At 34.0% G+C, this 13005-nt stretch overlaps 2 protein-coding genes across 2 annotated transcripts; both read left to right on the forward strand.

The window, feature by feature from the left end:
- Positions 1-4221: 4221 nt before the first annotated feature.
- Positions 4222-5653, forward strand: LOC132164506 (Stress responsive A/B Barrel Domain-containing protein). The gene is made up of 2 exons (XM_059575027.2): positions 4222-4369; positions 5282-5653. Exons 1-2 carry the CDS (start codon positions 4251-4253, stop codon positions 5478-5480), a joined length of 318 nt encoding a protein of 105 aa, XP_059431010.2. The 5' UTR covers positions 4222-4250; the 3' UTR covers positions 5481-5653.
- Positions 5654-5870: 217 nt separating this feature from the next.
- Positions 5871-8964, forward strand: LOC132162800 (uncharacterized). Its single transcript, XM_059573028.2, has 3 exons — positions 5871-7003; positions 7101-7142; positions 8780-8964. Exons 1-3 carry the CDS (start codon positions 6277-6279, stop codon positions 8962-8964), a joined length of 954 nt encoding a protein of 317 aa, XP_059429011.2. The 5' UTR covers positions 5871-6276.
- The last annotated feature ends 4041 nt before the right edge of the window (positions 8965-13005 follow it).

A 13005-nucleotide genomic window follows, 5' to 3' on the forward strand; every position in this document is an offset into this window, starting at 1 on the left:
CATCAAATGCTGATGTGGTAGGCTCCTCTTATTAGTTTATTATTTAAATTTTTAAAATTTTTAAATTAAAATTAAAAGAATAAAAAAACTAAATAAAAAATAAAAAAGAAATTGCAAGGAGTGGCTGGCCACTCCATCGGGGGTGGCCGGCCACCCTAGTTCATGCTACGGGTGGCTTCGGCCACCCCCAAATGCAAAAAAAAAATTAATTTTTTTTTTTTGGATTTAGCCCTTGGGGGTGGCCAATCCACCCCCAAGGGCCATGGGGTGGCTTCGGCCACCCCCAATTGCTAGGGCTGGCAATTTTGACACAATTTACGAACTCGACACGAAAAAATAGGTATTGAGTTTAGCCTTATCGGGTTCAGGTCTACTCAGTTACTATTCGGGTCTGGCGGGTACTAACCAGGTCTAACGGGTACCCACCAGACCCGTTTTTTTTTTTTTTTTAAAAAAAAAAAGAGCATATTTGTAGTGTTTCATAATTCATATATTTGATTACATGGGATGGATCATGGATCCTTCAAGACTTCAAGTAGACAACGCCGGGCATAATGGTCCATGGGAACCTAATTTGTAATGAGTCTAATAATGATGTAGTTTTGAGTTTTGTTTCGTTTTTTCTTTATTATTTTGTTTTTGTTAGCTTTTTTTATTATTATTATTATTATCTTTTTCTTTATTGCTATTATGGAAATGTCGTGGAAAATCTAATTTGATCCATATTCATTTCATATATACACTATTATATGTGTGTGTGTGTGTGTGTGAAATTTAATATGAACAGTAAAACAGAGAACAGCTAGATTGGTTATCATAGCAAATGAGTCTCCTTAAAGAGAAACTAAAATTATTATTGCATTACATGGAATTATGGAAATGGACTATCTAATATATGTGTGTGTGTGTGTGAAATTTAATATGAACAGTAAAACATAGAACATCTAAACTGGTCATCATAGCAAAGGAGTCTCCTTAAAGAGAAACTAAAATCATTATTACATTACATAGAACTATGGAAATGGACTATCTAATATTCTAATATGTGTAGAGTTGAAAATTGCTAATTTTGTGAATGTTTTTATTAATAATTGTATTGGTATTCATGTATTATTATTAAAAATAAAAAAAATAAAAAAAATTAGGGTTTTTAGCGGGGCTGTCGGGTCGGGTCAGGTTACCGGTTAAGAGACCGGGTCGAGTCTACCCGATATGACCCATTTATTGTAAACGGGTTAAACGGGTCGTGTCGGGTTACCCGGCTATTTTCGTGTCATAATCATGTTAGACTCGGTTACCCGTTTAGCTAAACAGGTTGTATTCGTGTATAGGCTAATCGTGTAACGAGTACCCGCGGGTCATGTCAGGTACCTGTTTTGCCAACCCTATCAACCGCCCATTGAGGGTGGCAGAAGCCACTCCCATGGCCCTTGGGGATGGTTCAGCCACCCCCAAGGGCTAAATCAAAAAAAAATTAATTAATTAATTAATTTTTTTTAGGCCCTTGGGGGTGGTCGCCAATCTGGGGTGGTCAAAGCCACCCCTTGCAATTTCTTTTTTATTTTTTATTTAGTTTTTAATTCTTTTAATTTTGATTTAAAAATTTACAAAATTTTAATAATAAACTAATAAGAGGGGTTGCCACATCAGCATTTGATGGGCTAAATGTGGGGAAATGATTGCATTCTAGCATTTCCCTTAAAATTAAGGGTCGCAATTAGTGTTTACGTGTTAAAGTTGGGTGCGGACAAGGTTGGAGTCTAAGATTATATAAGTAAATTTCAATTTGATTAATTTAATTAAACGTATTAGATCCTTTAATCCTAATTATTTAATTTTGTGTTGAGTTTATTCTAACTTTATGAATTGTGTCAAAATTTGTCAGTTTTAGTGTTGTGTGTCGGTTTTGGATAGTGTTGAATAAGTATAAAGTAAATATAGTGACGTAGCAAAAAACTAAGGTAACTAATTAAAGAGCAGCGTCTTTAATTATGCAAGCGTCTTCTATCCAAAAAGATAAAAACATGCCCGCAGGCTAAAAGAAGAATAAAACTCCGCAGAGTATTTGAGAGAGAATTCTCTGATTTGATAATAAGTCAATAGCTTTTTTTTTTTTTTTACATAATGAGCAAACCTATTTATAGAAGATAAATACTTGTAAAGAAAGTAAACCTACTTCTAGTAGAGAAAGTAAATCTAATCCTAGTAGAGAAATTAAATCTAATCCTAGTAACAATAGTAAATCTAACCCTATAAGGAAAGGAAATAAAGTCATAATAAAATAAAATAAAATCCTAATATAAAATTGACAATCAACGGAAATCGTGGCAATCTTTCATTTTGTACTTCCATTGTTTGAGAACAAATAAAATTGTGATCAAGCGGCACTGCTCCAATATTTTTTTTGATATTTTTTTTATTTTTGTTTTTACCGAAAATAAAGGTAAATATCGTCTTACATCATATAGGTTAACCATAACTTGACCAATTTAATTAAATGTATCAAATTCAACTTTAACCCGCTAATTTTGTGTTGTATTAAAAAGAGAAAAATACACTTTATCTCCGAAAGTTTCCTCCCATTTACAATTTAGCCTTCAATGTTTAAAAATTGGCAATGTACCTCAACAAAATATCAAAAATTTGTAATGTGACCCTTCCGTTACCTATTTCCATCTAATTTAACTGAAAATTTTGCTTTCTTTTGTCTCTACTTTCCAAAATTGTCCCATATTTTTTTTGACAGAATTTCAAAAATACCCTCAATTAAAAAATTAAAAAAAAAAAAAAAAAAAAAAATCCATTACGGGGTGGCCGAAACCACCCCCATATGGCCAAAGGGGTGGCGAGCCACCCCCAAGTGGCCCAATGGGGATGGCCGAAAGCACTCCCAAGCCACCCTAAATGGCCAATGGGGGTGGCCGAGCCACGCCAATTGTTTTAAAATATAAGGGCAATTAGGTATTTTCAATAATTTTCTTTAGAGAAAGTGAAAATTACTGACGGATTGGTCACATTGCGAATTTTTGATACTTTGTTGGGGTACATTGTCAATTTTTAAACATTAAATATCAAATTACAAATGAGATGAAACTTTGAGGGAATAAAGTATATTTTTCCCTATTAAAAATTATCAACCCTAGTGAAACCACCTGGATGAGCAAAGCTTCATCCCACTCTCCCAGCAACTTGGTAAAATTATTATATGTTTGAAAAAGTGACACAGATCATGATTACCATTTTTATCGGCACACCCAAATAAGCCCTAATTATTTACAAATGACATATTAAGATATACAGCTGCTAAAACATGTATAAACATATTTTAGAGTTTTGACAAGGCATTGGGTTGATTAGTGTTATTTTAAAAGGCCACGACAATAAATCAATTCTCTCATATTAGCTTAAACTTTTAAAATAATTGATAATTTAACGGTTGTTGTGAGAAAATATTGATGAATAACTTTTGATGTACGTAGTTAGGAATGTAAGTGTTACTTGGTCTAAGAATTTTATTTAGACATGCCAATATATATATATATATAACAACTTCGTATGAATACTTTCAAAATAGTATTCAACAAAGTTGAACTAGAAGTCTTACCTGAAAACGTGCATCATAAGGTATATATAACCCTACAAAATTCTATCATAATCCCACATCGGAAGAGCAGGGAGGGGAGAGTTAAAGATTCCTTAAAGATAAGTAGGGATATGGCATCCATGATTACAGCCCAATAATATATCTTGGAGCACATGGGAAGGACATGGAGAAAAATCCAGCAGAAAGCGTTGGCATTCTGGATTGCAGAGGAGAAAAAAAAAAGGTGATGAAAATGAAAAACAGAGAAAAGTTTCTGTCATGTCATGATAATGTTCATTTGAAGAAAAAAAAATTTGCACCAAGGACCCCATTCATGTGCAAAAGCAAAGGCTAGGACAATTAGGCTGGACAATGGAGCAAAGGAGTTGGGTGAACAAGTGCGTTTATAGCCCCATGAGGTTGTACCTTTTTACAAATATTGTTCTGTAGATACTGTCTGGGAAAGGAGTGGCGGGGCTCTTTGGTTGATTGATTGCTTGCTTGCTGCCAACAAGAGAGGTGAAATGGGGCATGGGGTGTGACAGAGGAGAGATATAGGTAGATAGGGACTGTTGAAGTTGACATGCAAATAATGTTGCATTTGATGTGTATATAAGCTGGACTTTGGTGCCTAACTTTTTGCTCAGGGGTGCAGCAGCTAGTGGCTATGGGGGACTTCAAGCATTTGGTGATTGCAAAGTTCAAGGAAGGTGTTGTGGTTGAGGAGATTTTGAATGGGATGACCAAGTTGGTTTCTGAGATCGATTCTGTCAAGTCCTTTGAATGGTAAATCTTTCTTTTTCTTTCCTTTTCTTTTCTGCATAATACTAAGAAAAATTGGTGAGAAATGACACTGGCAAAGCTGATTAGGAGCGAGTGGAACTCACAAGATACTCCATCCAGGCAATTGCTGACCGAAAAATGACCCGTAACGCTTAAGAAGTACACTGAGTGTACTCTTAAGCACCATGAGTTCTTTTTCCGTGGGCAATTTACCTTGATGAAGTACCTATATCTATATGGGTACCTTTCTTTGGTTACCATTATGCTTCTTTCACCCAAAAAGTCATGAGGAGCTGCAATATACTTGTCAGTGATGGACCCGTTTGTAAATCTCTTTTACACTTCCTTTTTTATTTTTTTAATTCAAAAAAGTCAAAATATTAATAAATATTTTATTTTTGAAAAATTCATGTCACATCACAAAAAAAAAAAATCCCTCCTAAAATGAGTACAGGTTTGTTTGGATGTGCGTTCGAAAAGTTTAAAATACATTTAACACTCAAAAAGTCTGTTTGATAAAAAAAAAGTTCATTTGGTATAAAAAATTAAAATCGCTTTTAAGGGTGCAAAAAACCTAAAAGCGTTTTGGCAAAAGCTTATAAATGAAACTTTTGCCCAAAAAACGTTTTTTTGACTTAAAAACTCTAAACGAAATTTCAAACAGGCTCTAAGCAAGCAGCACCGATTATTATTATCAAAGAGTGGAAGAAATTGCTAATTCTTCTGCATGCACAGGCTCTTTTCTTTTTTTCTTTTTTTCTTTTTTCCATTTAATCAACAAAGTGCGAACTTAGAAAATAGAAGAAATAATACTTTGAGCCCTTGAGCCTCCAAGCCTATTTTTAGACATTCTATTTGATCACCAAAAAATGTTATGTGATGGTGTGTACTTCTTCTTCTTCTTCTTCTTCACAGGGGGCAGGACATCGAAAGCCAAGAGATGCTTAGACAAGGCTTCACTCATGCATTCTTGATGACATTTCACAAGAAGGAAGACTTCACTGCATTTCTTGGCCATCCCAATCACCTCGAATTCTCTGCAACATTTTCTGCAGCTATTGAGAAAATTGTGCTTCTTGATTTCCCAGCTGTTCTTGCCAAGGCACCAGCTTGATATCTAGAAACAACCTTTTAAACATTAAGAAAAAAAGGCCCCCCAAGTATCTGTGTCGTATTATTGTGTGCATCTTATATATGTGTTAATTTGCTACTACTATTTATGTGACATGTCACAAGTGACCGTGTGCTGTAGCTTGTACTGTGGATTTATGTTACAGTTGTTTTACATTTCCATTAGCAGACAGGTTGCCTGATTGGTGGGATTTGATGCAAAACCTACTTTGCAAATCTGGATTTGGAGAACTCAAAAAAGCTATAAACCTACTTTTTGACTTTGTTTCTTCACTGGATACGGATTCACAACTGGCAAATTGACAACAGTTTAGACAAGTAATTATCTGATAATTTAAGAACGGTTGCTTAGTCAAATCGAGGTCCCATGATAACTTTTTTGTCTGCCACACAATAGTTTCTTCTTCACAGACACTAAAAGCTCGACAATTCTGAGATAAGAAAGGAGAGGAAAGCACAAAAAGAAAAAAAACAAGGAAAAATTATATAGATTTCTATGATTGAGAGGGAATGGGGCACAGAGAAAGAGAGAAAGAGGGAAGAAGAGGCCCTAAGGATAGAACTGAGACCCCTAATTTGAATCTCTTTAAAGACCAAAGTGGGAATCCAAATAAAGGGTAAGAAAAAAGAAGGTTTTAAGGGAAAAGGGGAATATCAAAAAGAAAATACATTTTGTCTTTCTGAACATGCTTGGTTTTCTACCTTTATCTATATACCATTTCCTATGATCATCAAACACACCATCCCGGCAGAATTCTTCACCAATTGAAAGATCAATCATGCTGACTGCCAAGAACCTCCATATTCTGAAACCTCTCCTTTTCATTCTCAATTTGTTCTTCACTACTTCCATAGCTCAAGAAAGCTTTTGTGGCAAAATCCGAATCCAAGCACCCTTTTTGAATTCAAGTTCAACTGAATCATCATCTCTATTACACCGCATGATCCAATGCAAATCCCAGAAGCTATACTTCAGAACCTCTCTTGGTCTTTTTCCTGTCTCTGCCATCAATTACACTACAAAATTCCTAACCATCTCTCACCCTCCTTGTTCTTCTTCACTCCACTATGTCTCTCCTTCGCTTCTCTCAGCTGGTTTTCCTTCTCCTCCACTTCCCAACTCACTTCTTCTCTTCAACTGCTCAAACAAAATAATACACCCCATGTCACCCTTCATCAGAAACTGCTCTTTCTTCCATCCATGTGGAGCTTTTTCTTCTCAAGTTCAAAAACAAGAACAGCCAAAACTCCCTCCTTCATGCTTTCTTGTTGATGATCTTGAAAAGGTAAACGTGGGTTTTGATCCAAAACATCTAAATTGCTCACATTACAGCCACATACATAGATCTTTGGCTGATGATCATCACAGCTATGAAGGATATGAGCTGGGGACAAGGATTTCCTTTGACATTCCTGATCATGTACCAAATCCCTGTGATGAGTGTGAGAAGCCTAATGGCAATTGTGGAGTTGGGTTGAGGTGCATTTGCCACCCAAATGAGTGTAGTAAGCTTCCTGCTCTCTTGCAAGTTAATTCATTTTATTAATTTTTACTGTATCTTCGATATATGATATTAAACAGATCAAAATGGTGATTTTGCAGAAAATAAGGTCATTTCTATGGGCGGATCCGTGGACCCCTTTGGTAATATCCTCTCTTTGCTTGCTTTGGTCCTTGTGATCGTTAATTTTCTCATTGATATATAAGGGAAGCAATTCAGAAACAGATGTGAAATGCAAAAGCCTTTTTATCTTTTCCTCTTTTCTTTTCTCATGGTTGTCAAGTCACAGTTTCAAGGTAACTGTAAACACCATCATATCTATCACAGATCTATTCTTATCAAATAATTGTTTCCCCTAAAATAGTAAAATGAATTCATATCTGCATGATCTAATACCAGTGAAAAGCATACAAATTAATGTTTCAATTTGTCGGCTGTTATTTAGATATCACTTCTCTATGGATAACTGATAAAGCCAATCGATGATAGGAAGCTGATCAGCAAGGTGTAAATTTTAGGAAAATATTCAACACCAGATGAAGGAGAGGAACAAATTGAGAGGTATAATTGCAGGGCAGTCAATTTTTAATTAAACGGGTCGAATTAGGGTTACCTATATACCCTTATATCCATGTTTCGACACAACATGCAAATTAGAATTGTCATCCCTAAATATAAGGGGAAAATGGGTTTTGCTGATGTCTAGAATCAGAAGTAAATGTGAGAAGTGACCTGTTGTGACTATGGCAATTGGCAGATCTACAAGAAGCATCAATATATCGAGGATATCACACAATTTAAAGCACTAAAATTACCTAACTGGAGCAACAAATTCAGTCTAGATAAAAGTCCAACATTTATAATCAAACAGCATTCACACTGGCATTTTGCTAATTTCAATCACCCCTTAAAACAAAGAATCTTTGATGCACAAACTGCCAAGAAGGTAGATAAGAACACAAGTAGCACAGACCAGATGGATACATTGGATCTCTGGAGAGATAGAGATGGGTGCTTTGGGAGAAGCCTCAAGCTAAGCAGAAGTATTCCATGAGCCACTCCAGATGTGATTGTCCTTTTTTTCTTTTTTTCTTTTTTTTAATCTGAAGTGATTGTCCTTGAAGAATAGGAAAAACTAGTTCAAGAATCCAATGCGTCCTCCTTGAAAGTTGTGCTTACATCTAGCCAGCCTATAAACGCCAAGAAGCAGAACAGCAAAGCTCATCCATCTTTCCTCTCAAGCGACAGTAGCATCCTGTTGCTCAACTTGCCTTTCCTTTGTGATCCAGTGACAGATCAATAGAACAATCGTTGAAATCAGAACAAGATGTACAGGGGCCATAAAACTCAAAAACAAAATCCATCTTAAACCAAATGATTAATTTTTTTTTTTTTTTTTTATAAGTTTAAGATTTTGAAATAAGTGGTGATTTAATATATATTGGATTACAATTAATGTGTTTTACAGTAGTGTATATATATGGTGCACATTAATTCAAACTTAATAAACTGAGAAAAGACAATTCAAATTATCAAACTGTAAATACTCTTACAAAAACAATTCAAATCAACCAACAAATTCAAAATTAAATGCAGTGTGCTGTCTGAGTAGATTAGACAGGCTAGAACTCAATATTAGGTAGCTAAACTGTTGAGAATAGATGAAAATTCTTCATTTCTTTTTTTAAAATTATCACTTATTTTAAAAGTTTAATTATTTAATTTATGTTTTAACACTTCTTATCTGATTTTTATTTTAATATTGACCTTGCTATTCAAGCTTTTGCCATCGCGTCCCTCTTGTTGTCCAAACTTGTTGATCCTTTAATACACCCCCGCAACCTGACGGGCGAAGAGACCATGAGTTTGTCAAGCAGAAAACACAAACGAGCGGCAATGTGGCTCTTCATAAAGCCAATTGATCCACAGTGGAGAGATGACGCACTTGAATATCCTTGTTATTGACCTTCTTATGAATGAAGTGAAAATCAACTTCAATATACTTGGTACGAGCATGAAACATTGAGTTTGAAGCCAATGCAAGGCAATAGCACCAACATTGTCACACCATAATATGGAATGAGAATGTAGGGGAATACGCAGCTCATGCAGTAGCATTCGAATCCAAAACACCTCAGCAATGACAAGTGCCATGAGTCCATAACCAATACTCAACCTCAGTGCTGGAAAGGAAATAATGGTTTTGTTTCTTAGCTGACTAACAAACTAGAGAATGTTATCGTCGGGATTTCCAGCCCAATCGGAGTCATAAAACCCGTGTAAAGAAAGATTGGTACTCTTGCTATAATGTAGGCCACAATCAATGGAGCCTTTCAAATAATGCAGCCCACATTTTGCTCTCGTCCAGTGTGTTGTTGTGGGACTCTACATATGTTGAAAAAGCTGGTTGATGGAGTAGGCAATGTCAGGTGGAGGAGTTAGAGTGACATATTGCAAACCACCAACTACATGACAATAGTCAGAGGGATTGTCCAACTGGTCACCACCAAATTTAGACAACTTTAGAGCTAGAAATACAAGGAGCATGGCAAGGCTTGGCTTTAGACATGTCACATATGCACTCTGTCAAGGAGATCAATATAACATACTTTTTTTCTAAGAAAAATAACATACTTAGATTGAAGAAGATATATACATGCTTGAAGAAGTTCTGTAAGCTTGGATACCCAGGAAAAATCCCAAAAGACCTAAATCCTTCATTGCAAAATGATACATCATTGGCAATGACTATAATGTCATCAACATAAACAAGGAGAAAAACATGAGTGCCATTGAACTATAATAAGTAAACAAAGTTGCTTAATTTTGTATCAAACAACTTTATACACTTAAAAGAAAGAAACATAATGATATTTTGAGAAGAATAAACAATTCCTATAGGATGCCTATGAGTAAACCAAATATGAGAGTTTCAAAGTCTTCGAATCCTATCAAATTACTAATCATTCTCAAATGCGAGTTTAGTCATATTCTTAAAAATTCAAATTTCTAAGCATCACATTCTTGAAAATATAAATGTTGGAGAAGTGTTATATATTTCGCAAACCAAACGCCAAGTTGGTGTCAAAACTTCAATATCTATTTAATCATTTAGCAACTACTTGATCAAACAAACAACATGAATAACTCATCACATAGCTCAGAAAAAACATAGAATGCCAAAATTGATATACATGCAAATCATATTAGGAAAAAAAAAAAAAAATAGAGTACTTATAAAGGACAAGGGCAAGGAGGTTGAATAATTACCATGATACTTTCCCTTGAAGCAAGACATTATTGATTTTGCTCAGTTAAAAATAAAAAAATAAAAAGGAAAAAGGAAGAGAGAGATTGTATTGTGGCATTGGATTCTATATGAGTCATGACAGACAAAAAGGTGTGTATTTTTTTTTTTTTCTCCAATTATGGTTGGATTCGTACGAAAGAAAAGAAAAGGCACGAGAGCGACCCAAGGATCGGTTGGGGTGTTTGATTAAGGGCATATTTGAAATTGTGTTGGATATTTTAAGTCAAATAAAATGTTTTTTTTTTTTTTTTTTTGGTAAAAGTTTTATTTTTAAGTTTTTATTAAAAGTGTCCCTAAAGAGTAATTCAATTGACTGTGAACCACGTCTTATGAAGCGGAGGTCACTAGTTCAAATCTCTCATCCCCTTCCCTTGTGTAAACATGTAAAAAAAAAAAAAAAAAAATTGCTAAAAGTACGTTTTGATCATTTTTAGAGTAAAAAATAAAAAATTGAAAAAATACTTTTGAAATTTTTTACAAACAGCTTTTGTTTAACACAGCTAGGTACTAAAAGTACTTTTTAAGTTCTTTAACCCAATCTCAAACAGACCCTAAGGCATATGCCAGTTTTGGACCTCTTTTGGTATGCATGGACCTGTTATGTTCAAAGACAAAGTATGGGCCAAGCCTTGCAATTGTTGTCTCTGTCTGGCCCAGTTTAATGTCCTATCACCTATGTAGTGCCTATTCCTCTCTCCCTCTCTCTCAAGTTAACGAGATTTTAGCAACGACTTTTGAGTATGTTACTTATTAGTGCTTACCTGCGACGACTTTCGAGAGTCGTTGCTAATAAGTGATTTTTAGCAATGTTTTTTTGGATTGTCGCTAATTTCAGGAAAAATAACTTATATACAGCTTGTTTGGAATTACGTTTGAGAAATAGAATTTTTAAGTCAAAAATAACTTTTGAAAAAAAGTTTCATTTTTAAGTTTTTGTCAAAAGTGCGTTTTTGTCATTTTTAAGCTTTTTGGGCCCTTAAAAACGCTTTTAATTTTTTTATTAAATGAATTTTTTTTTTTTTCAAACAGACTTTTTAAATGTTAAAATCATTTTTAGGCTCCTCAAACACATTCCAAACATGCCAATAAGCATTGTTGCTTATATGTCATAGTGGGATTTTTTTTTTTTTTTTGCGCACAGGCTATAATAAAAATGCTATTAGTGACAACGTTGCTGATAACTGATTATTAACAACTAGCTAATTGTTGCTTTAGCAATGAAATAAAGTTTTCATCCATAATTAAGCAATGACCTAAAGTCGTAAGTGATAATTAGTTGTAATAACCGTTAGTTACGTATGTGCTATCATTTCAAAGGAATAGTCAATTTGGAGCTTACTTAAAATCAATTATAAAGCTCATGTTCACCTAGCAAGTAAGTAATGTGAGATTTAGAACTTATGAGCACTCTTTTAAACCACACATTCTCTATGTGGGTAATACTTAACATAAAGTGGGTGGTTTAGAAAAAAGTCACAAGTGTTAACTCTTTCATTGCTTGGTTACTAGATGAAACTAAGTTTTATAATTGATTAATTTGATTTTAAGGAAACTCCAAATTAATTAGTTCTTTTGGGGTAGTAGTGCAAATGTGACTGGCATTTTTTCCTGGTTCGCTATATTAGTTATTAGCAATGACAATATATCATTGCTAATGATAAGTCATTAGCATAACCACAAAAATCGTCATTGATGACTTATCATCTCGTTTTGAGTTCTAAAGTTGTTAGTGACGACTCATTAGCGACAACTTTTTGACTTAAATAATGTTAAATACTCAACTTTCATCTCACTTTCATATAACTGGGCTAATATGGCAGTGTTTATCAGCCTTTTAAATTTTTTCTTCTTTCAATAAAAGTTAATCCAATAACTTGTGAGCACAACAACATCAACTCAATGGTATAGAAGTGAGATAAGAGTATTTTCTCTTTCTTATAAAAAAACTGAAATTAAAATTAAAGATTAAATACTTTTTTGCCTCCTAAGGTTTAAACACTTTATTTTTTTTCTTCTTTAGGGTTTCATTTTTATCACAAGAGGTACCTATGATTTTCATTTGATTGGTGCTAACGTGGCATTCCGTTAAGTTTTGGATGAAATTTTAACGAAAGTACTATCTCTATTTTTATGAAAATCACATATACCTCTTGTGATAAAAATGAAATCTAAAAGATGAAAAAATAAAAAGTTTAAATCCTAAGGAGTAAAAAAAAAAATTATTATCCCTAAAATTAAATACTTCAAGCAAACCGGGCGTTTTATTACCTAGTCATAATGGCTAAAATGCGCTTAATTAATTTCCACCCTTTTTGGTTTGGTTTGGTTTCCTTTATAATTTGTACTTTTTTTGGTTTTCCTTTGCCGTACAGCTTAATTAATATTGTAATCATTAATAGCGACAGTTACTTACCAAAGTGGTGACATCCGCTTAAATTTAAAAAGAAAAAAACAAAGTCAAAACTCATTCACGAAGAGAACAAGGGAAAAAAAGGCAAATTACGTTTGAACACAAATTTTCTTCGAATCAACTTTCAACCAACTTTAATAAGTGGTAAGTGATATTTAATATTTTTAAGTTTTTAAAAAATTAATGTTTTGATTCTTAAATTAGTGAAATAACAACAAATGATTATTAAAATATTAAAGAAAATATGTGAAAGATGACACTTGTCACTTATTAGAGTAGGTCGAAG

Source organism: Corylus avellana, chromosome 8 (assembly GCF_965113065.1).
Source record: "Corylus avellana chromosome 8, dhCorAvel1.hap1.2, whole genome shotgun sequence".
NCBI classification, from domain to species: Eukaryota; Viridiplantae; Streptophyta; class Magnoliopsida; order Fagales; family Betulaceae; genus Corylus; species Corylus avellana.

What these genes read in the sequence shown, in the direction of transcription:
- LOC132164506 (XM_059575027.2), top strand. Translation starts at nt 4,251, where the DNA reads ATGGGGGACTTCAAGCATTTGGTGATTGCAAAGTTCAAGGAAGGTGTT. An exon ending in TCTGTCAAGTCCTTTGAATG is followed by an intron (nt 4,370 to 5,281) that starts GTAAATCTTTCT and finishes TCTTCTTCACAG; the next exon opens with GGGGCAGGACATCGAAAGCC.
- LOC132162800 (XM_059573028.2), top strand. Translation starts at nt 6,277, where the DNA reads ATGCTGACTGCCAAGAACCTCCATATTCTGAAACCTCTCCTTTTCATT. An exon ending in TTGCCACCCAAATGAGTGTA is followed by an intron (nt 7,004 to 7,100) that starts GTAAGCTTCCTG and finishes GTGATTTTGCAG; the next exon opens with AAAATAAGGTCATTTCTATG. An exon ending in CGGATCCGTGGACCCCTTTG is followed by an intron (nt 7,143 to 8,779) that starts GTAATATCCTCT and finishes TTGCTATTCAAG; the next exon opens with CTTTTGCCATCGCGTCCCTC.